At 39.1% G+C, this 25,196-nt stretch overlaps 1 protein-coding gene across 4 annotated transcripts in view; it reads left to right on the forward strand.

Moving 5' to 3' along the window:
- Nucleotides 1–25,196, forward strand: part of COL25A1 (collagen type XXV alpha 1 chain) — a 298,274-nt gene that overhangs the window by 127,916 nt on the left and 145,162 nt on the right. For all 4 annotated transcript variants that reach the window (XM_038136317.1, XM_038136318.1, XM_038136316.1 and 1 more), the window contains exon 3: nt 23,074–23,118. In XM_038136317.1, the coding sequence (XP_037992245.1) occupies nt 23,074–23,118 (45 nt within the window). The remainder of the gene's footprint in view (nt 1–23,073; nt 23,119–25,196) is intronic.

Raw genomic sequence — 25,196 nt, forward strand, 5'->3', positions numbered from 1 at the left:
ATTTGGACACCTAGATAAATACCATGGATCTCAATACCATCAGGGGTTCATTAACTTCCAGTGTTTCTGTTAGCAGGGGTTCGGATTTTGGGCTCATTTCTGATCTACGATATTCAACAGCAGAGTGTTGTCCTTGGAAAATCTTGTACCCAGCTTGCTACCTGCAAGTCTGGTGACAGATCACTCAAGACAAATGTTGAAATGCATCAGCCTTTTTGAGATAGTAACTAATGCAACTTAATCAAGTTCTAAAGGGTGAAATTGGTTAAATGACTGGTTTAGCTACAGAACTGTCATTTGTTGCAGAAGGTGAATGGAGTATTTTGCTACCCATTTTACTTAGGCTGTGAAAAGCTGACCTGGTTGACCCTGCAGCAATTTGGCGAAATCAGAAATTACGAGAAAGTTCTTCACGCCTTTCTAAAGCTCTTACAAATACACACTGCATTTTACTAATTTCCCCCCCCCCCCCCAACATTAAAAAATTAGGACATAATTATTCTACACACTGGTCACTGCAGTTATAAAAGGTATTTCTTATTCATTGGCTAATATGCATGTTTAACCTTACAAAGGATTCTTCAAAAATACCATAAGCATTGTTTTCCGGATCTTGGAAAATCCTCTTCTGTGTGTGCTTCTTTTTGCCTTCATCACCCAGTACCTCATTCTCAACCCAAAATAATCACTCATTTGAGTGATGTTAGTTTTAAAAGCTCAGATGATGTTGATTGAGAAAATAAGCTTTCAAGTATAATTTCAATCTAGCGTATTATTCTAGAAATTCAAACTGAAGTGTTTGTATTTCAATTGCAAGTGACAGGGAAAGTATTTCTTTGTAACACTTATGAATAAATTGCCACAATGCTAACACAGAAAAACAGAGATGAAGGAAAGTTTTCATTTACATTTCAGTAGTTAGACGGGCAGTATTTTCGTGGTTGCCTCATAGGCCAGAAATGTACCTTTTAATTTACTCTTAAGTAAACACAGATGAGTGGGATTTTTTTTCTCCACTAGTTTTCACAAATTTCTGAGGAGCATGGTTAAGTTTGAATGATGGACTTGTTACTTGCTCGGCTAATCAGTGCATAAAATCACTTCCAAAACTAAAAAGTAATTATGTGGGGTAGAATATGGAAGGGAAATAAAGTAGTAAAATAAAGTTAGGAAGCTGTTTGAAGATTAGAGCTGCAGATTAAACATTCATGAATAAATTATCAAAGGCTTTATCTAATGGCTAAACCTTGGAAAAAGCTTGACAACACTCCTATGTCTGTTTTTCTTGTTTGTCTAAAATGCTTACTTTATGTAACTGTAGAAAGACTTTTTTGTTCAAGAGAAATAATTTCATTTAAAAACATTCTGACTTTCTCCACAAGTGATTTCTGTCATTTAAAGGAAGTTTTTGTTTGTAAGAGCATACATCTGGCAAGTTTTCAGATGTGAGGCACAGGGCTCTGCATTTTTTTAAAAGATTTTTTGTTGTTAGCCTTTCCAAAAGAGAACGTGATGTTTGTATGCTACATCGTGGCCTTCATCTGCTTGGGTTTTTATGAGGTAATTTAAATATAATTTTTTTTCTCCTGGTTTCTTAATTCTTCTAAGAACATTAATGGAGGCTTTTGAGTCTTTATATGTAATACACTTGAGTTGCTAACACTGAAGTAGCCATGGGAGGTCAGTGAGGTAGCCACTGGGAGGGAATCACACCCCATGGTGACATATAAACTATAATACACTTACTTGGCAGGACAGATCCAGTAGGTGCAGATATTCTACAGAAAGGCATATATCACAAATTAGAGCTTCAGTCCTACACTTAAAACCTGTCCTGTGGCAGGGGAATGGGATACTCACTCAGCAGTGTGCGGATCGCAGCTCGGTACTACATGTAGCAGTTGTTCTCCTCAGACTGCAGATCCTACAAGCTATCTGAATTCCAGGCATTGCATTTCTCCCCTCTGACCACTCTGTGGGCCCTGGGACTATTGTCTTAATTTTTTTATTGCTCTCTCCATTAGATCATTGGTGCAGTCACGTAGCCCCGGGCCAATCTCTCTGACTTCCTCCTTCCTTGAGGCTAATTAGTGGTTGCTGCTGTGGTTTCTGTCACCCTCTGGCTGCCTGCCTATATGTGATATAGGAAACATTGCCTTTGTTATCCAGCACATGCTGCATTCATCTAGTCAGTTTGAGCTGGACAGGTTTGGTTAAGTCTCATTTATTTAGGTGGTGCCTTGGGTATATTAACAGCAGCTGTTGTGTATCATGTAAATCAGAATCCTCGGCAGAATATTAACTAGAGAGACTAATGGCAGCACTACAGGAAGGTGGTACAGGTGCCTGCTAGTTTGAATATTGTAATAAAGGGAGTATTCTGCGCTACCCACCTGTGGTTCTGCTCTCCCCATCCCATCCATGCCAACTTCTGTGTTCTCACGTGAAAAGGAGCCTCAGAGCTCAAGTAGTTGAGTGGTTGAAAATTGGATTTTCAAAGGTATTTTGTAGAAGCTTTTTTCTTCTCAAATGTCTTTGTGTGAAATACAGTACTTCCCCAGTAACGGAGTTTTGGCAAGATGGAAGGGTGCCTAAACAAATATTTTATTTTAAGACTGATGCTGAAAGGCGATTTTTTTTTTTTATTGACTTGGAAAATTTTTTTAGTGATTTTAAATTCATTCTTTTTAGGTAGGCAGCAACTGTAAATTGGCTGAAGAACCTGCAGAACATCAGAGAAGTAACTACTTATTCAGTGGCACTTGGCTGAAATCCTTTTTTAGAAAGCAAAACAGTGTCTTCCAGTGCTGAATATGTCTGTACTTCCAGCTTATAAAGTCACTTTCCCAGGGCCGTTCTTGCCTGTAGGCTGATACTTAACTTCTTCTATGTGTGTAGTAATGATCTGAACACCACAGTATGCCTATCTTTTTCCTAACCCAATATAAAATAATATAGCATATATAGTAGCATATATAATTCCTCAATAAATATTGCACTGTATGATTCTGTGGTAAAGAATCCTTTGGACATATTTCTACTAATCCTCAGGTTTTTGAGATTTAAGATGGTTTAGGAAAGAGATGTAGAGTTGTTAGACCTTTTTTGCACAATGTACCAATGCAGTAAGTACCAGAAATCTTCCAGATCATAGTCAAGGAAACATATCTTTAAAATTGTTGGAAACTTTCCTAGAACAGAGCTGACTTTTTTTAGAGACAGAAATGCTGATTCAGATTGAGAGGGGAACTCTCAAAATCATTATTAGAATTTTTTTTCCTCCTGTACAGTAATATCTTAAGGGAAGAGAGAAAATTCAGACTTTGGTTTTAGTGGGGCACTGTATCCAGCTCCTGTAATCCTTGTCTGTAGGCCTGTATAAATGTTTTTCTTTGCTTGCTTTGAGAGGCCGAGGAAGCGAAGTGCAGAAGAGGGCCTCCAGGTCTCGACCACACATCCTGTACATGACAAATGAGCACTTAGGTTATTTCCATTTTGTCAGGAGGTCTGTCCTGCACCTGTGCAAATGATGGCTTGGAAGGTGGATCTGGAGTAATGCACTGGGTCAGCACGTGGCAGTGGATCAGGCTGGTATTACTGAGGCACCATGTCTGGATGTTTTGCAACACTTTTGTCTGCACCGATGGTTCCATTTAGAGATACCAGTTCAAATTCTTTTCGGTGCTGAAAAGCTTTAAAAGTGACGAAAGTTTTGAGTAGTCCTGAGGGACCATATTGATTCCATGTATGGGACTCACACACTGAAAGGTTTCACAGAATTCAGGAATAATACCCACAGCATGAATCACTAATGCCATTGCTGAGTTGCTGGGATCCAGCCATGATTCCTGCATTTCTTGAATGTCGCCACTGCATCAGCTTCTCAGGACATTTTGTCCAAACACCGGGAGGTTGACAGGCAGGTCCATGTTTGGCCTGCAGCATTACTTACACTCTGGTGCTGTCAGTGATGAAACTGTATAGCATGGACTCAGAGCTGACTATAGGTGACAGCAGGTGTTCCATTACTCACTGTCTGATAACCCTTTTCTTGCCTCAACCCCTGCTGACCAACACAATACAACATACCATTCCACTGGACTTCTGATTGAATCTGTTTGTGGCACTCAGATAATGCTCTCTAGGTGCCTGAAGAATGCTGGTGGAGCTTTTTACTGGCTCCTTGAAAGATCCATGAAGGTATTGTGATTTTCTGTTTTACTGAAACTGGATTGCCAAGCATGGAGCAGCAGCTGATGATGAACTAGTACTAGTTTGCTCTTTCTCAGTATGTTGATCAAATATCTCAAGCTGCTTTGCTCACATCATATTTACCAGCATCATCCAGAGTCTGTGATGGTTGTGCCTGGGGCCTGGAGAAGTTTTACAAGCAGCCTATAATCACAAAGAAAAAATCAATTAAGAATCTGGAACTTCTCCTTCCATGATATTCTGGCCTCATTTGTGCTAACAGCACAACACGTGGATGGTCTGCAATGAAGACTTCATAAAGGTAGTCAACTTTGAAATTTTTAGGGCTTGTTGGTGCTGCACTGTGCAGACCTTTGCAGAGGAAGCAGCTTCTTGTTTCATTGTGAACGTCTCTCAGGTGATTTTAATGCCTGATAATGTGACCCCTCTGAGCAGGATCTGTAGTGGAAAGTTATCCCTTTATGGTATTTTAAATATTTGTAGCTTATATATATGCTTCCCTTTGGGATAGGTGTTCATAGTTAGTTCTATTTGTAGAGACACATATATTTATTTCTAAAAAGATGTTAATGTAATTTTGGTGGGGTTTTTTATATGGCTTCTTGTATTACTTTTTTCATATAAAATGTGCATGTGGTATGGTCTCAATATTTATGATCTTTTCTATAGTGAATCGTGTTTAATGGATTTTGGTTGGAGTGGGAGGCACTCTTATTTTTTATCCAGGACTGTTTTTCTAGACTGCTCCATATTGGTTATTTTCCCCATTTTGTGAACCAGACAATGCTGAATGAAGATGCTGTATGTTTCATAGAATAGTAGAATCATTTCAGTTGAAAGGGAACTCCAAATGTCATCTGGTTGAGCACCCCTGCCATGCGCGGGGATATCTTGCAAAAGCAAGAGACCTTGCACCTTGGCCCTTTAGAAACTCATGAGGTTCCCAAGAACCCACTTCACACGTTGGTCCAGGTTCCTCTGAATGGCATCCAGTCCCTCAGGCATCTCAGTTCCACTGTCTGTGTTAGTGATGAAGACATTGCAACCAGCTGCTTAATGTTCATGGTCCTTTTGTCTGTTGTACAGAGCATTACAAACCTTATTCAGAGACTGTAGGCTCAAGTATGTAAATGGGCAGTTGTATTTTATTTGTGGTACCACAGATACTGTGTTTTATTTGTTGCATTAGTAAGAGTAAGTATTGGGAAAACGTCTTGCACCATGCTGAATTCTGTGGTAGCTGAGTAACAAAAAGATACTTGGAAGCCAAAATACTTCTTTCTAGTTGTGAATACAACTGGGAGCTATTGCTGTGAATTTCATCTACTGTTTCAAATTTTGAAGGTCTTTTGCCCTAGTGGATGTAATATGTGATCTTTGATCTAATAAATGAAGTGGGATCCTATTGAGGGGCCTGTTAAATGTAATGTGCCATTCTACTTGCATGCTCCTGTTGCTGTTTTGTTAAGAGGGTTGCCTGTTCATATCTTGATTTTTTCAAATATATTGCACTGTAATAGTCTGTAAGTTTGTTTAGCACCTGTTCAGGATAAAGTGCTGGCAGGGTGCTTTATAATGTGACTTATGAAATTGAAATTGCTTTATAATGTGACCTATGAAAAGGCTGTAGAAACACATTACAGTGCTTTGAAATTGGCACAGTCCTGTGCCATTCCAATGTGCTTCCAAGAAAAAAATACCATTGACTCTGGCAAGATAATGTGCCCAGATATGAAATCAATCACCTTAAACAATGAGAAGCTGACATAGCATTGTAATTGTACCAGTGTGGGCATTGTGCCCAGCTGCAGATGTCTTTAGAGTTCATTGCTTTAGACTGGAATAAAATCCCAGTCTGCACGTTTGCACGTGGCTGTTGTGGAGTTGGCATGAGCTCCTGAAGAAGAGAGCAGGCTAATGAGAAAATAGTTATGCCTCCTGCAGTGATAATGTTAAGTCACTGATGTGAAAACATGCATAGCTATCTGGGCTGATACGTACTAGTGCTCTAGAGCAGGTGATGTTTAGATGTGGCCTTTTAAAGTTCTTGCACAGCTTGGTAAATGATCCCTCTTATTAGCACTAGTGAATTTTGAGAAGTAGTTCTTGACATTGAAATATCTGAAAAAATTATTTTTAAAAAAGATTTTAATGTTGAAAAAAGAAAACCTGCACATACTGGTTGTTTTTTTTTGTTTGTTTGTTTGATTGGCTGGTTTTTGTTAACTTTGAGGGTTTTGTTTTGATTCATTAAATTCCAGTATGTATTTCTTAATCCTGTTTAAGGTTTGAATTGAAACACATCCAAAAGACTGCTGTGTTAAGGTAGAAACTGTACATTTTAATTTCAGAAATACCCACAATACAGTGAGGAGATTAGGTATTTTTAGGTTTGAAATGTGGAGTAGTGTATTAGTTGTATGAGCATTCTAGATAATAGGTGTTGACTGTGCGCTGACAGAAACAGTAATAAACGTAGTAATGTAATATTATTCTTATACATAATAATCCTATTAAATAAACCTTCCAGATTCAGCTCATTATGATTTGTGAATATGAACCACTTAATCTCTTCTCTAATGGAGTAGTTTGGATATTGGGGGAAGTAGGCACAATCCACATTGGAAAACAAAATGTAGGTTAGATGCTTTTAATGTTCTTGACTACGATTTTGCTGTAGGTGGCTGATCTAAGAACTGATAGGAAATCTCCTATCTCCACATGCAGAGCATAGAAATTGTAAATACTGAATGATGCGCGTTCTAATTTGAGCTTTTAGCTTCTATATTTTTCCAATTCATATGTTGATGATGTGATCCTGGGAGCCAAAATGAGTGACTCCTGATAAAAGGAAAATAACAAATTACTGTCTAGACGTTAGGGGTACTGAAAAGTTTCATAATATTCACATATGCAGCAGGATTCTAATTTAGATACCATTTTCAGTCTCAGTTTCTTTAGGCTGTGAAACTGAGTTTTTGTCTTGACTGAGAAGGCAGTTTGAACTCTTGTAAGAATTTTTGGTGTAGTCCTCAGAATGCTTTGTTGCTGTGCTGATGTGAAGACAACAGAGTTACAGTTGTGTGCTTGTCAGATTTTTATTACTTTAATTAAAAAACCCCAACAAGGAGCTACTAATTTCGAACTCTACATATTGTATCCTTTAATCAAAAATTGCCATTCTTCTGTCAGGTATTAACTGAAGGAAGTTTTCAACATATGGTTTGGCAATTGGGAAGACAAATTGACAGTTGCTTATGATGCTGTACAAAATGTGAACATGGGTTAAGAAGGATTGCAATCCTCAATCTGACTTTTTTTACTAATTTACTTATGTGACGGCATCTTGAATTTGAAAAATTAATTATATAAATAAGATGTGATGCCTGTGCACTTCACTGCTATGGGATGTATTGACAATCTCATACAAGGAAAAAATATTAAGGTAACTTTGGTCAACTGGCCAGCATTTTCATTGTGCAGGTGTGCTGTGAAGAATGTCCAGATGCCCTTAGGTCTCATGGAAGGCAAAGAAGTATCTGGAAGATGGTTCTACACTGAGCAACAAGCAAAAATGAGGTAGTCCAGAAAAATGAGACTGATCCTTACTATGAGTAGGTGCTGGCTCCAGGAGGCTGTGATGACTCTGTGGATTTCAGGAAGAGGGTGGAACAGAAACATCCTTGCACCTTTACTGTAATGAAAGAGCACTTTTTCCTCCTGTATGCTATTTTCTACCTTGTTTTGCACCTTGTATGGTGCAAAACTTAGAGGAGGAATGATACTTTTGTAGTCATGGCTGAAGTTTTCAGCTCTCTATGATGTCTTAAAAACATAGTGATCAAGATTTTGCATTGCATGCTGAGCAAATTACTTGGGTACCAGTGCTAATTCAGTGCATCTTGATTTTCTGTATGATAAATTCACTGTGTGGGAGAATTGCACAACAGCATTGAACAAACTCTTAGAGTTGTTTATGCAATTTAGAAGACTTTGGAAGGTAATTTCATTAATCCCCTGCTGATCCTGCTCAAAAAAAAAATCTGTATTAGCCAGAGGATATAAATACATGAAGATTTACACAAGCTCCACATACCTGCAATTTTACTGGTGCTAAGACACTGTTTTCCATATTCAATCTGTTTCTTCAAGCAGAATTAATAACCTTGTTTTCCTCAAGTATTTACATAGATTGCATACTTTAGCATAAAAAATTTGGAATGCACACTTCCTGATTATGAAGAAGAAATAATGACTTAATAGCCTTAACATCTATAGCAAAACGCTTCAGAGGAAATAAGTTTTTGCTATGCATAGCAGTCTGATAAATGAGGGAAACTTATGAATTTGTTGTCTCAGTGTTTTTTTTTTTTTTAGATCAAAGGTTTCTAATTTTTACCTTACCTTTTTTTTCATCTATTGAATGGTGAAAATTACTGTGCTCCAGAACATGAACTCAGTCTTATTTAAGACGGACAATGTACCAGTGGCACTACTAGTAATGGTGGCAACAGCAACTGGGTTTTACTTAAGCATTTTGTTCTCTAGATCTCAAGTGCTTTATAGAGGAAATTGTAATAGCCTGTATACTAAACACATGTTTTTGTCTTTGTTGGGTTTTATTTTTAGAGTAAAGTTTGCTCTACATCTTGTTGTACCTTAGAAGAAAGTAAAACATCTTATTGAAAGCCTGGCTTATCAGAATCAGGGTTTGCTCATAAGGTGCTAGTTGTATTTACTGATTGTTCCATAGGTGAAGAAACAATCTGTTTTGTTGGCTATTGTGATAATGAGATCCCAACAGGCATAAAGCTTCTCTCCCTCCTACCTTTCCCCACCAAATGTTTGATTTTAATAGGTAACAGCCTATTAAACACCCAGACTCAGTATCTGGGAGTCAAAGTACTCTTCGTGGGGAATTCAGCAAGAGTTTGAAGAGCTTGAGAATAATAGGCCACCCCTATTGAACTCTGATTGAGCTTCTAAGTGACCCTGTTTCAGATTTCTGTCTTCTCATCTCTCCTCATTCAAAAGCAGTTTTAATGGTACTTATCTGACATCTCACCAGTAGCTGAGTGGATGTTCTTTTCCACAGGAACTAATCCATTTAATACAATCTTTCAGAAGGATAGATGAATAGTTAAAGGTCTGCTTTTATCTAAGAAGTAGTCCTAATTTTAAATTGTTCATACATTTGTTGCCTTTAAGATTTCTCATGACATTTTTGGAATCTGTATGTCATCTAATTCAATTAAGCTTGTTTGGACTAGAGACTCATATTCACTAATCATGACATTTGTGGGGGATTTCATTGTGTGGATCACAGCAAGGAGCTGCCTCCTCTGGATCTGCAAAACCTTGCTTCCTTCATCGTGTGTGCTTGTGCACTGTAGCACTATCTGCTTTGTGGCTGTATTTGAAAGGCCACAGCAAACAGGTGGCTTCCCAGTGTCTTTTGACATGGGGTAGGCTTTTGCTGATTGCATTCACTATCACTTTAACTAGGGTAGATATTTTAGTCTCAATTCAGCACTGATGTTTGGGCTTTGATATTCAGCAGATGGTCATGACCTTGTAGTAACGTCTGAGAAATATTGCCAGACCCCCCTAGCATGCTTGCTCATGAGTGGCATTGAGGAGTTAGTCTGTCTCTTTATCCAAGAAAAATTATTCCAGTTGCTGTCTGGCTTGCCAAGTAGGTTTATATGCAAACTATAACATGTTCCAAACATCATTGCCAAGTTAGTGTTTTGTTCAGGAACATATGAGTTCATGTCACTGATTTTGGGAACTAAGTAAAGCTGTAGCCTTTTTTTTTTTTTTTTTCCTGCCTGAGAGCTCTGCTCAGATGTTTTCCCAAAAGGAAGACTGGACACTTTTAGCAAGTCTATGGCCTTTGCTAGGACATAGCTGTAACTGTAAGGGGGTATGAGGATGACTCACTTCCTGACTCAGTCCTAAAGTTTAAACTTTAAAAGAAGATTCTTTGATTACTGCTTAACCTTGGCAGGGGTTACAAATACAACTTCCCATTATATGATGAATATAGCATTTCCCTGCCTCTAGTAAAATGCAACACTTAGTTATAGCAAAGTACTAATGTTTAACTTCTTGTAAGTTCTACTCTCAGGACATTTAGGTACAGCACCATATAAATTTATTAACTCTGGACAGCATTTTAGATGTAATGCAGAGCCTAGTGCTTTTCAACATCCCCTTCTTTTAAGGCTGTGTTAAGTCATGCTGTCCAGTTTCACTAAGAAAGATGTTTGTAAAAAGTAGTTTATTCCTTTAGTGACACATTGCATATGTCACATCTGGGCAGGTTAAGACTGTAACTCTTGCTCAAACATCTGTACAAGGAACAGCCTTCCATTATGGTCAGCTCCCTGAAGGTTCAGTTGTGATGCTGAGAGCCAGATTTTCAATAGTTTTGCACATGTCAGACTTGTTGCAGCTTGACTTGCAGTTAAAAAGCCATGATCTCATTGTTTCCAAGCTTGTTATGCATTATTGTCATTTCACTCCCAATGTTACTGCAACTAGCTGGTGGTGGAAAGCTGCAGTTGCGTTTTGTAGATAGAAGATCAAGAGCAGGTTGCCCTGTTTTGCAGTGAGAGATGTTTCCTTTGCAACTGGCTTATACTCATCCCCAGTCATGCATGGACACAATTCAGAAAGTATGCTGCTATCTATAATTTGATTAACTTGATTGACTTCAATCCCAGCTTTTACTCCATGCTAGTAGTAGGTGTGTAAAAACTTTGTTCATGTCTTTCTTTTACTTTCTTAAAATACTGTGAGTAAATTTTGCACTCGATCTTCCTGCATAAATAGTGAATTATGTGTAACTAGTGTGTTAATTATTATATTATTTACAGAACAGCATATGTAAACTATTATATGTTAGAGGACAGTTACTTTTGCAATATATTGTGAAGAATATCCATGACATGCTTTTTGTTTGAAACTCTGCCAAATCTCAAGATGCTTCTTTTAAATTCAGCACTTGTCCAAGTAAAAGCCCCACCGCTTCAGGGGAAGATTAGCATCAGTCAAAGCTGATAAGGCCCTCTGGAATTGCCTATAAAGTAGAAAGCTCTTCTGTGTGTGTGCTTAACTCTGAGTGTATATTTGTGTGTCTGGCAGTCTAAAATGATAGCTCAACTCCATTTGCTTTGCTTGAGATGGAATTTTTTTACTTATTTATGCTGCTAGTTCATTCTCTTTGTACGGGTAAAAGATGAGCTATATAAATTAATATGAACAGTCATTCGATTTTTGGTGTCTCTTATTATGTCACGGGAAGGATCTTGGTAAAAGAAAAGGGCACAGGTTCCACCTGTGAAAAGGCAATAATAGAGTGGATTAAGTTCTTTAAGTTCAACATGGGGTTACAGTTGGCTGACAAAGTTACAGCATTGGATGGTTTCCAAGCTACCGTAGATACAGCTGGTCACAGAGAAGCAGCTGAGAGCATCCATTCTCTTGTGCTCTTTTCTGCAAGTTCTCCATATGTGGGATGTGTACTAAGATTTACATTTGTAGCAGAAAATTTTTGAAAGTTAAAAACAATTGAAAAAAATGTTATGAAATAAGTCTCTACGGTGATATGAAAGACTTTTATGCATTAATTCTTTAATCTTACTCTGCGCCTGACATAGTACAACTTCCCTTGGTTTTCCTCTTAAATTATAAAAGAGACCTGCACAGCAAGAATTATCCAAGTTCTGGTTGTTTTGGCATCTGCGGGAGTCTTCTTTTATTGTCATTATGCACTGCACTCACATCTCAACCTGAAGTAATGTCCAGTGGATGAAAGACAAGCTGCTATATTTCATGAGTGTAGTCTCATGAGAGTGTTCAAAGCATGGGATATTGCCCTTTCTTTGAAGGTTTTTTTGGGGGTAAGTTTGCTATTGGAAATAATTGAGACTAAGGAGCAGGATGTAGCCCAGGATAATAAAAATATTTTACTGGTGTCTGTCAGGCTGAATATGCATCTCCTTGGAAACCAAAGCCTGTATCACTGCTAAAGTTCACAGGCAGCTGTAAGATGTAGACCAAAGTGAATATAGTTTCCTCTTTATAATTTTTGGTCTTTTTCAATTGTGTACCTCCTGTGTTAACTGACATTTGTAGTTTAGGAGTAAGGCAATCCTAGCACAATTTTTAATTATGTCTTTACTTTTGCTTGTAAGCAACAATTGTGCTGCTTTGCTGCTGTTATGCAATAGAGACTTATTGAACCTTTTAAAACCACTTATTATTTTTTGTTATTAGAACTAACTTGTGCAGCTGTCACTAAGCTCCTCGTCAGATGATATATTTATTATGTTAGAAATGAGAGGAGGCACGTGAGTAAGACTTTGAAAGGAATATGCAGTGCTCAGGGTAGGGTTTTATGTTTAAATGGGTGATCAGCATGTGTGTGAGACCAAGATGATTGCAGTACCAGTGCCTGACTAGTTATGTGCTGCCTTTAATCCTGTGATATTGTGTTTCATTGTCTCCCAGTACACTACTGTCACAACTGAAATAAAAACCCTCTGAATTCAATGAACACTTTAATCTGTCATCATAATCACGAACTCTTGTCAATCATGGCTTAAAAGTTAAGCATGTGGATCAAATCTGCAGTAAGAGGAGACACCTGGACTCCACATGGTAAATGGAGATGGTCTAGGATGCTAAAAATTGGTTTCAGTTGTGTTGTACAGTTTTAACTGAATACGGTGTTGATGTTGTTGTTCATCTTTAAAAATCTGGAAAGGTTACTCAGTGACTTTGCAGGAGAAAATTTTTAGAATAATATGAAACTGATATGACAAATTATGTGATGGGAATTTTAATTGTTCATGGCAATACTTTGGATTTTAGGTTTGCTCTTGAGCTGAGAAGAAAAATCAGAATTCATGGAAAAGTTGAGTACCTTATAAAAATATCCCGGGTTTTACAAATGCACTAAAACTGCGAGACCTTAGTCACTTCTAAACACTTCTGTTAATTAAAATCTGTAATTGGTGAAAATTCTAGCAAAACTCCTGTTTTGTGATGAGCATTCAGAGTAATCTGTGATCCTTGGGTAATTTTATTTTCATTACTACCAGTGAAAATAACTTCACCAATTGTGGTCAGTGTTGTGAGGACCTGACATACTGTTGTTAGCATTGCCTCTTCCCTGTCATTGTGAGGCTGGGTTTTCAGTGGCTTACCTTTTTGCCAAAAAGCAAATGCAGTCTGGTTTTTTTTTTTTTTTCTTTGCAAGCAGGACCAGATGTTTAAGAATGAAAGCTAAAGGAAACATATTCTGGCTTTACCTCTTCTTTGTGAATTAGGTCTCACATAGCTGTAATTTGGAGTGAAAGACTGGGATTTAACCTTGGCTGATATCAGGTCTATGTGACCTTCTGCTGTTCTCATGTGTGGTTAAAAGATGGCAACCCAAATTTCACAAAGTTAGAAACCTTGGAAAAATCATTCTTTTCATATGCTGAACATATCCCATGTTTGCACTGAGGTGAGCTATCCCAACTGTTCCAAAGCAAAACTAGCAGCCTGTGTTTCATCTACCAAGAGTACTGAGAGTGTGTCTAATCCTGGTGCCGGTGCTTGAGCAGCACTTCTGTCCAGCTGTTGCACCTAGCTTGCTGCTGTACTGGGCCTGGCAGCTGAGAGCCACGTGGCCAGCAAGGAAAAAGTATGCAAAAAAAAGAGCAAAACAAGCAAACAAAATCAGACTGATGAAATGTGAAGGGAAAAGGACATGAGGCATGTGGTGGGAAGTTATGTCAGGAATAAATTTGTGTAGGACTTGTGAGGAAATAGAAAACGCCTTTTTAAGTCTACCATGGTGTGGGGATTTCAGGTCTTGTGTGGCCCACACATCTAAGCCTATGATCATTCTGCTGATGTGAATGTGGTGAGAGGATAATTCATGTGGATCATTCTGCTGTGATGTGGAGAGAGGTGTCCTTTTTTCTTGAGGAGAGAAGAGATGTACACATTTAGTTGGTTGAGGAAGCTTTGAGGCCATGGGTTTACTCAGGTTAGAGTGAGCCTTCAGAGAAAGGAATGACCAAAGTCTCCCATGCACATGCAAGGCCATGAAAGGCTTAGATGAAAAATCACTCAGACACACAAGTAGCATTGAATTCGCAGCCAGGACGGATGGCTGCTCCCTGCTACTGCATGGAAAGATAGCTGCCATTCACTGGGGTTGAGGGAGGTACTGCCTGCCATGGAGAAGTCCTCATTTCACAGCTATAAGACCTAGAATGCTGCAGTCCTTCTCCATCCTCACCTGTATCTGGTGTTACTCCGTAAATAGTCGGGAAAGAATGACTCGTTCTTGGGCATTACAATTTGACTCTCTACTTGAGCCCTATTGCTTCCAAAGCACTGCATTTGAGAAGGATAATATGCTTTGTGTTGTTGTTTTGTTCTAACTATTTGTTATTATTTGCTCTAGTTATTATTCTGATGGCAGAATTTTGGCACTGAGATTTAACATGACTTCCTTAAAGGTGGATGAGGGATTAGCTTTTAAGGACTTCTAATTCTGAGGATTTTGCTTTTATATGACTGCATTTGTACTGTGTAGTTACTTTACCATCTGGCTGGCTGTGTGTCTTCAAAATTTCTTTCTAAAGTTAATTCAAATTCTTTTGAGGCTGAAGAGTAATTTAATTCTGATACCTTATTTCTTATTTCATCCACGTTATTATCTGAAAAAGTTAAATGAAGCTTAAATAGTTTTTCTCAATATGACATATGCTTTTTGCATCATAGGGCCAACTATTGATATGGCATGATAATAATACAATGGAATGGCCAGTTGAAATGATAATACTGTCATGCCTTGCTAGTATAGAATAGCTATCCCTACACGGTTCAGCTGTCCCTCAGCAATATTTGTCAGCCAGGTGATAGCAGCTATTTCTGTGTTTGCAAGATGACCATGTGTGCTTGGAGTGTTATATGTTCATTAAAATAGTTTAACAGCCTTACTAATAAAATTTAGTCTGTAAGAACTATCAAACTGTTCCAGCTCAGGCTACTGGTACTGGGATCTATTTCAGACTACTTAGGCAAAATAGGTCATAATTATATCTGGATACAAATGCTGGGATCTGACCTGCATAATTTCACTGGTTGCCTTATAAATGTGAATTTTTACCTCTGACAGTATTTTAATTATCATTAGTTACTTGTGTTCTGCCACAGCTCTGTGGTGATGCAGTAACCTGTAAAAAATGCAAAGTTCAAGAACCTATTCCTTCTGCATTGTTAAATCTTCCTAAAATGAGCTTACGAAAGCCGCAGTGTTTCTTACCCCACTCCTTCTACTACTGAACAAAAAAGAAAGAGAGAAAATGTCATTATGATTGAATTTTGTGACTGTAACACACTGTGAGACTTCTGTGACTCAGGAAGATGTTGATGTATGTATGATTAGGTCAGTGAAGGCACTCCTAAAACTACAGATGTGGCCAAGGACACGGCCAAAGTGTTGGCATACATAGGGATAAAGTTAAATGCAAAATATGCTGTAGCCCTGTTAGGGAAACCAGTGGCTCCACTTTTGCTGTCCCTACAGAACACGAAAATCACAATAACATAAAAATGCAGAGAAAAACAATGGGGGAGGATTTGTAGAGAAAACAATTTGCTCTCACACCTCTTACCTCTGTTAATAAGGTCATGTAAGGTATCCGTAGAAAGCAGATAACCCACCTTATAATATGGCTTTTAGAGAAGACACATGCATCTGATATTTTATGTAGTGTTTAATGAACTCAGGCTTCAGGTTGGGATGGGAGCTGATAGCCAGCAGAGCATCTAAAGGGGAATATCCATTTGGAACTCAAGCATCTAGCCCCAGAAAGCAGCACCAGAAGCATTCACAAAGTTCTCAGGCAGCTTCAACCCAAAGAATTATCTGAGGGCTTGGCAGGGAAATCGTGACTTCAGACACTCCAGAGCCTGAATCTGAAAAGAACCAAACAGGCGTAATACATTCATGCAACAAAACTCTGTGAGGAGTGCAGATGGAGGGAGAGAGAAATGGAAGTTGTGTGGTGTTTAGGGAATGCTCAAAACCCAGGATTACTGTGAACCGTTGACTGTAGCTGTTATAGAAGGAAAGCATCCTTGGATTTGCGGGTGAGATGGAAAACAGCTGGTGACAAGTGGTGTCCCTCACAGCTCCCTCCTGGAACTGGTGCTCTTTAATATCTCTGTCAGTGGCATAGACAGCAAGATGGAGAGCACCCTCCACAAGTTTGTGGATGACACAAACTGAGCAGTGCAGCTGACACGACAGAAGGACAGGATGCCAACCAGGGGGACATGGACAAGCTGCAGAAGTGGGCCTACGAGAACCACATGAGGTTCAGCAAGTCCAAGGGCAGAATGCTATACCTGGGTCAGGGCAGTCCCAGATGTGAGTCAAGACCAGGGGAAGACCTCATTGAGAGCAGCCCTGTGGAGAAGGACTTGGGGATACCGGTGGATGACAAGCTGGACATGAGCTAACAGTGTGCCCAGAAAGCTTGGGCTGCATCATGAGAAGCAAGGCCAGCATGTGGCCAGCACTGAGCTCCCCAGCATAAGGATATGGATCCCTTGGGGTGAGTCCACAAGAGGCCACCAAGATGGTCGGAGGGTTGGAAGCCCTCTCCTGAGAGGACAGGCTGAGAAAAGTGGGATTTTCCAGCCTGGAGAAGAGAAGACTCTCTGGAGCCCCCATTGTAGCCTTTCAGTACCTAAAGGGGGCTTATGAAAAGGAGGGAGAACAACTTTTTTTACGCAGGCAGATAGTGCCCTATAGGACAAAGGGCAACAGTTTTAAAGAAAAAATAAAGATATTTAGATTAGGTGTTAGGAAAAATTTTTTTTACTGTGAGGATGGTGGAACAGATTACCCAGAGCTGCAGATGCTGCTTCTCTTACAGTGTTCAAGACCAGGTTGGATGGAGCCCTGAGCATCTGATTTAGTGGTTGGCATTCCTGCCCATGGCAGTGGGGTTGGAACCAGATGATCTTCAAGGTTCATTTCAAGCCCAACCTTTCTATGATTCTGTGAAAATATATGGCTGTTTTTGCAGGTGACGATAGTGGGAGTCTTCCTCAGTGGCATCTGGTACTAGTGAAATTACGTTATGCTAGATGTCTCTAATCAGATGGTATTTAGCATGTGCAGAAATGGTACAATCTGATTTAGGGCAGTCAGGTTGCTTTGCTGTGGGGATCAGACAGACTCGGTTTTGACATTTCCTCAGCCAAGTTGCATAATAGTTTCTGACATGTATCCAAGACCGTGCAATGCAGTGAGACTTCAGGGTGAGCCAAATAGATGATGTACTGTGTGTGAAACAATGGATGTTATTTATCCAGCCAGGACTCAAAATGGGGTAATTTTATGAGGTAGGAAGTTCAGGCAGGCTGTCACAGAGAGACTGAGGTACAAAGAAGATGGACATGTCAGGTGGTTATGCAGAGTGTGAGGAAAGAGGAGTCCAAGTTTTACATGAGTTAAAAAAGCTGAGAAAAGAGGGGAGAGCAGAAAAGGCTGATGAAGTAGCCTGGAATAGATTCATGTAGAGTTTATATGAGCATGGTCAGCTTTGGAGATAGAAGTCTTCCCACTGATGGCAATGCTGTGAGAAGGGACCACAGGTGTGTCTGTTGAATCTCAGGTTGCCCAGACAGACATCCACTGGGTGTGTGCTCATCCCACTGGGATGTTTCAGTGCTGTTTGCTGGAGGTGGTGACCATGCTGGCAGGTGGAGGCTGTAAGGATAGGGCACTCAGACACCATTACCTGGAGCCAGCACACTGCTCATGGCATGTGTGTTTCACAGGAAGGTGTCAGGCTCAGCAGCTGCCGCTCTGCTCCGCTCCCTACCTGCAGAGCTGCTGCTCCCACAGCTCTGAGGCAGGGGTGCCAGTTTGCTGGGGAGGCTCTCCTCTCCCTGTGAGCAGTGAGGGGTTGGCTCCCTTCAGTGCCCTACTCCTTCCTGAGTCAGTTTGACAGGCAGAAATGTGAAGTGGGATAAAATGATGACAGCGAGGTTGTACTTTGGAAGCGGAAAGAGTTGGGTCCATTTGCATCTTGGAGTGATGGAGCTTGAAATGCTACCAATAGCAGTTATTTTACCAGTGTCAGAGTTGAATCAGAAAGGATGGTTTGGTTGGTATAGTTCAGGTGAATGATGGATATTTTAATGCAGATGATTTCAGCAAGGCTGACAGTTTCATGACTGATGATATTGAAGTAATTCTACCTTCAGCAAAGTTGCTCAGGGTTTATTCTGAGACTGTAGTTGTGTGTAGTTGTGTAGTTTTTCTGACTTGACAGGCAAAACCCCTGTGTTTCTGTGACCTTCATGTGAAATGGGATGTCCTTTGAAATAGCCAGAAAAATATTATTCTTCTCATGTGCACGTGGAATACTTGTTACCTTTAACAGTAGCTACGTATGTGTGAAACAACATATGACTGAAGTGCTGGGCATCAGTAAAAGAGGGAGCAGGGTTCTGAACTCTTGTGTTATTCTTAGGCTGGTGCATGGTTTGGTGTATCTCTTACTTGCAATGACAATGCAAGTAAGAGCTTAAGTAAGCTTCTGGAGGTTGTTATAACCAAAGATGCTTCCTTTGATTTGATAATGCCACTGTAATTCTTTCAAAAATTAGGAGGAACTTGACATTCTAGATCAGCTGGTGAATAAATGGCCAAGCATATGATGTTCCTGGCAGGTGCTGATAGAGGAACACTGTGTCTCACCCACCAAATGTGGTGGGTTTTTCATTGTTTTTTCTTTTTTTTTTTTTCTGTGTGCTGTTTCTGAAATGTAGATTTTTTTTTTTTTTTGCTGTAAATATATAAATAAATTTAAAGAGTACAGGTAGTTTTGTCCATTTTGTGCAGTGTGGGAGGGGGTTTTTTATTTGTTGTTTTTTTTTTTGTTTGTTTGACAGAGTCTTATGGTAGGTAAGAGCTGCTCTTTGAGTGGCTGACATTCTGTGCTTGAGAAGATAAATTTAGATAAATAATTGACTTTTAGTTTCAATTAGCTTTAGTTTCTTTCAATTCCAAAATTCTCTTCATAAGTATGGAATAGCAGTGGCATTATTTTTTTTAATTGAATAGAAAAAAATTCTTTCTAAATTTTCTGTTGATAAGAATTAGTTTCATAAATGGTTTTGGAAGAATAAAATAATTTCAGATATTTTTTCAGATGTAATTTCAGATATAATTCAACTAAATTAGGTTGAAAATGAAAACCAGATGGTCTGGCCTTTTATTCTTACTCTCTACAGGTAGGTAAATGTAGTGATTCTGGAAAAACAGTGTTTAGCCAAAGCTGGCTGCTTTAAACAGGCTTTTGCTTATTGCTCAGTATCACTAATGTTTATTAACCCACCTAATTCCACTGAGATTCAAATGCCAATTTTTCTTCCTAATATTTATATTTTTATTATGAAAATATATTTTAAAACAAAATACCCGTAAAATAATCTGGAATAAATTCAGATCAGCATAGACATTTCTGATACTCTTGAAGAGACATTTTTTTACCCCAGGCAGGAATGTTCAGTGTAGTTGTGTCATGTTGAGTGTTTCGTGCAAGCTATAAAAATCTGTGGACTTGATGCAAGCTGGCATTGTCCATAATACAGCTTTATTCACTTCTTCTGCTGTGATGTGTCTCCACCAAATCCTCCAATTAGTGCAAAGTTATAAAATTATAGACAGATGGAAAATTAGTATTTATAGAAAAATGCCCACGGTTTTGATAGCTTGAAACTCTTGCAGCTACAGATGATGTGTTAGCAGTTGAGATTTAGAGAAGGCAGCCTGTTCAGGAAAACATGAAAGCTTGTGTACTTTCTGAAGCAGTAGGTCATCTAGCGATGACCATAAATTTCAGAGTTAGTTTTCTGTGAATTGAAACCATCTGTGGCAAACAGTTTAAAAGGAATTAGTTTGTATTGGTAAAAAGTAAGTAAATAGGTAAATATACAGCAATTATTTCCTCAAATGATCATAAAAATCAAAAAAAGTTTGCAAGATCCATCTCTCATCTCACAATTAATTAGAGTTTTGCAAATGCCACCACCTTGGCAGACTTCAATAGTGCACAAATCAAAAAAGTTTTAATGAGATAGAAGAGATACCTGTCCCTCAATGGTCCTCAAATACTGCTGGTCTGATGATCGGGGCAGCGGTATGGTTTCATTAATATTGGTCTAAGTCAAGAGTAGTTTTCCTAACCTCAGCAGTGTGGTTACTTTGGAAACATAATAATAATAGTAATTTTTCTGATGATTCACGCATTTAAATCTAATAATCTTAGAATAACATCTTAGAAGGGACCAGCATTTGATGACAAAGGAAAGAGCTGGACTGGAGCAGGTTTTTTGCTGTCCCTGTACACAGCTAAGCTAGCAACATAATGCTCTGTGGAAGTCTGGTTTTCTGGACAGATTTCATTCCTTCCTAAAATTCATTGCATGAAGTGACCTTCAGTATTTTCTCCTAGTGACTTTTAAGTGTTTTGCTGGTGCATAGCCAAAGTTTTTAATTTCCAAGCACTGTTCCTTTCTCAAAAGCAAACCTGGTAGTAGACTTGTTTGTGTGTGTGTGCACACCTATAGCACAGTTGAATTTTAATAAAATAAAATATCACCACCCTGTTTGGGAGAATATGATTGCTATATGCACAATGACATGTCATTACCTGGAGAAGAACATTCTAAGTTTCTACTGCACATCCACGTTCGTGTTGAGTCCAAATTGCTCTACATCTGTGTTGTGAGCTTGGGTACAGCTCAGGAAATCTCCACAGAGGGCCTCTGCAGGCCTGTGTGCATGCAGGGGGACTCTTAAGAGTTTTTGGTGTTGTGGGGGGAGGAAAAAGGAGGTGCAATATAGAAACTTACTGTGTCTGTAACATTCTGTTCCCTGTGTAAGAAGTTTCTCTAGATATCCCTTGCAAGAGGAAGTTGCAAGATTCTCCCATGCTTAAATGACACTTACTATTTTTTCATGGTGCCAAAGTATTTGTGCTACTGATTCTGAATATCCCATGCCATTCTTGCCTTGTATGATATTGTTGTCTTAAACTTCTGTTGCATCATGCCACTATTGTAATTATAGGAACAGGCAAAAAGGATTTTAGTCAAATTTATAATGCTCTAATAGGAGTAAACCTCTCTGCTTTCAAGACAAGAGCTACTTTTCTATTTTCTCCCTCCTCCTTTCTCCTCCTCCTTTTCCTCCCTTCTCTTCTCTTCTCTTCTCTTCTCTTCTCTTCTCTTCTCTTCTCTTCTCTTCTCTTCTCTTCTCTTCTCTTCTCTTCTCTTCTCTTCTCTTCTCTTCTCTTCTCTTCTCTTCTCTTCTCTTCTCTTCTCCCTCTTCCTTTTTAAAGGAAGCAATAGTATTTTATTCACCTGGAGAACTAATGCTGTTTAATATGTGTCTTGAAATCGTTTCACTAATGCTGCTTTTCAGCATCTTAGTCTTCTAAGCTAGATTGCTGCAAATATACAATGCAAAGCTATTTAAAAGCTATGGCATGATGCTTCAGATGATTTGTAAAGTTTAAAGTAGCAGCCATTTGCACAAAACCACCTGTGCACCTCATATCCATTACAAACGGTGAGATCCAGCCACAGCAGAGGTACTTGTGCTCTTGCACGCCTCGCTGCTTCTGGAAATTCCACCCATGCACTCGCCTCTCTTCTGCAGCTCTGAGAGTCCCACCTGTGGCTCTCTGTTCAGAGCAGCCAAGTTTCAGGACTTGTGTCACCCCCACAGCTGCTGCTTCTCCTCCAAGCTGTGCATGGAGAAGTGCAAGTGTTCTCTCCTGGCACTTTCAGGAACAGTATGTCAAGGTTACCAAAAAGAGGGGGGAAAGTGTCTGCAGTCTGACATCTGAGATCTGCAGTTTTTGGAGAAGAATATTGAAGGCAGAAATGAGGGACAACAAGGATTTTTCCTTTTTTTTTAATTTCAGAGGTGATAGCAGAAGCTGTTTGTATTATGTAATTATTTGTGGAGAAAGGACAATGAGAAGTAAAGACTTGTCAGCAAAAAGCATTCAGCAACTAAGCCATTGTGTTTGCTGACAAATAAACAAGTACAAACTGGAGGCAAAACAACGTACACTGGGTCTGGCAACATGTACGTTGTTGCTAAATGTTTGGGGGATGGCAAGCCGGGGCATGATTTCTTTATCTCTCGCATGTTTTCAGATAGAGACTGAAAGCAAATTCCAGAGTATTTACTCTTACAAATGAATACTAATCTTTTGGCTTAATACAAGAATAATTTAATAAAACTTTGTGTCCCACAATATATTTGGTTTAGAATGACTGAAGGAAGGGTGCAGCAATTCTGAGGAATACAAAGACGTTTTTGAGAGAAGAAAAGGAACAATTTCTTCTATGGGGTTCATGGTGGAAGGCACGAGACTTGATGGGCTTCAGTGCAGTTAGTTGGCCATAAAGAAAAATGTTCCACTTGTCAGAACAGTGAAATATTGGGGGGGGGAAGCCTGTGGAAGTTGCAATAGAAATTAGGTGTGGTTAATTTTTTCCTTGAAAAAGACGGATGAACTGGATGACCTTTAAAGTTTCTCCCAGCCTTTTTTCAGGGAGGCTGTAGTGGGTACCATAGCTGTCAAATTTATTACAAACTCCTAAATCTTACTTGGGTTATCTTTTACCCCTGCTCAGCCGAAGTCTCTGAACATCATGTAGTAGATCAGTCTAATGCCCTAACATCCAAACAAATTACATTCTACATGTAATTTCAAGGGGAAAAGTTACTATCCTCCATCTTCTTTTTAGGTCCTCCAGGGAAAAGAGGTAAGCGGGGAAGAAGAGGAGAGACTGGTAAGTTTTGAATTTCATAAGATCTGTTGTCATTTGATGTCTGTTTTTGTGAGGATGCATACCCAGCATGCCTTGATTTTTAGTTGTACTGCATGTGTGCTCTGAAAAAGAAATCTGAAACTTCTCTGGTAAAATGTTGTGACCCTTGGCATGTATCTGGTGGCCTTCCAGATATTTCTCTAGTCTTGGGCACCCTTAATTTGCTGGCACCCTTCATAACGCTTGACGCAGTGCCTTTGGTAACAGGTCTGTGACTGTCAAACCCTTCAGGGGTGTTCTCACACATGCACAAGTTAGGATAACTCCATGTAAGTCACTAGTTGGAATACCGTGTCAGTGTTACATCAGGCCCCTTTGGTTGGAGGAGAACAATTTTATAAGGAAACTACATAGGAAATAAAATTTCTTGTGTCAAGAATGTTGATAATCAGGGACATAATGTGATAAGTAGACTACTCTGTATGAGAGAAGCTGTTTTATAGAAATGAGCAGTTAAGTTTGAACAGAAATAAGAAAAACATTGTTGGTTCGTTACCCTGTACCAGGGAGGTTGCTGTTGATAGAAACCTGCTGCTGGTGTGTAGCTTGAAATTACATTTGAGGCAAAGTTATGAGATGCTGAGCACCTCTTGCTGTTGACATTCACAGGAATTGAATCAATTACCTTGTGGGACTGAGTTTTTCATCAAGGTGAACTTTCTGGAAGCAAAGTAGAAAATGAGCATTTCTATTCTCCTTGGCTGTCTTGTCTAATCTGCCAGCTAGGAAAGTCTTCCAATCAACTTGATCTCTGTAAATCTTCTGTAGCCTTTCTTATCTATGTAAATGATAATTTATCTGGCTCTTAAAAACTATTTGCATATCTTCCTGTATCACAAAACTAAAACCAAATCCTGCCAAAAGTTGATACAAATCACCTTTGTGTTTCCGTTCAGTGCTGTCTTGGGATGTACTTCAGAGAAAGAGGCTCTGATACAGAGGGAAGTTCTGTGGTTTAAGACTGAGTTACAAATGATCCTGGAAATTACTTTGTGGGATCCTTATTGATTCATTTTAAATCTCAAATAAACACATGGTAAACTATTAATAAAGGAAACTGATCTCTCATTTAAAAATGGACCTGCATCTTAAAATGCTGTTTAAGAATGTTTGCCAGAATAAAGAAATTACCTTAGTTGCTGGACAATAAAAGTTGCATTGTTAAAACCAAAAGGCTGTCAGTATTAAAAGCAATCTCAAAGTACAGCTGCTGCTGTTTTATACTCCTTTTGCACTTCACTTTATTCAGAAATTAGAGAGAGGCATAAAAGCTTAATGAAATGCCATTGATTTGGGAGCTGCAGCTGCTCACCTTAATAAGACTGAAATAGTAGATTTGATTTGTAGGCCTTTGATAATGTTTCCAAGAACTGCTACACTAAAGTCTTTGAGGTCTAAATAATTGAAAAAATGTGCAAATATCACTTCATGAAGTGTGACATTTTAATGGGGAGCATTTTATATGTGTGCCCTGAGAGAGGAAGGCGATGAAAATAAAGTTCAGCACTGTCAGGTGGCCACTGTAACCTCCCCTCACAGGCAAAGTTGAAGTCTGGAAGATGCTGGTACATGTATTCTTGACAAGATGCCCAGGTTAAATGCCAAGGGTACTTTGTGCAATTCCTCAGCCAAGCTCTGATCCAGTGCTCACTGTGTGGTTAACTGAAACTGGTGGTGTGGTTACATATGCTTTATGTGGAGCCTGACAAAATGAATTGTATCCATGGCTGGTATTTTTGGACTGGCATGAAATTGCATGGAAATGAAGGGAGAAGCAACTTTCATAAGCTTGCATGACTGTAATTGAAGATTTGTTAAGGTAAGTGCATGCATTTAGGCAGTAGTCATATTCACGAGTTTCAGAGCACTACCAAAGCACAAGATTACTTAAGTGGGAAAATGTGTGCCCTGTATTACCAATGCTGCTCACTGACAATCCCAAGGCCTTGTGCTTGACTTGTGTGTGTCTTTCTCCAGAAACTTCATAAGCTTATGTGTTCTTTTTTCTCTTTTTTTTACCCTTTTTTCCCCTCTCCCCC

Source organism: Motacilla alba, chromosome 4, assembly GCF_015832195.1.
Source record: "Motacilla alba alba isolate MOTALB_02 chromosome 4, Motacilla_alba_V1.0_pri, whole genome shotgun sequence".
NCBI classification, from domain to species: Eukaryota; Metazoa; Chordata; class Aves; order Passeriformes; family Motacillidae; genus Motacilla; species Motacilla alba.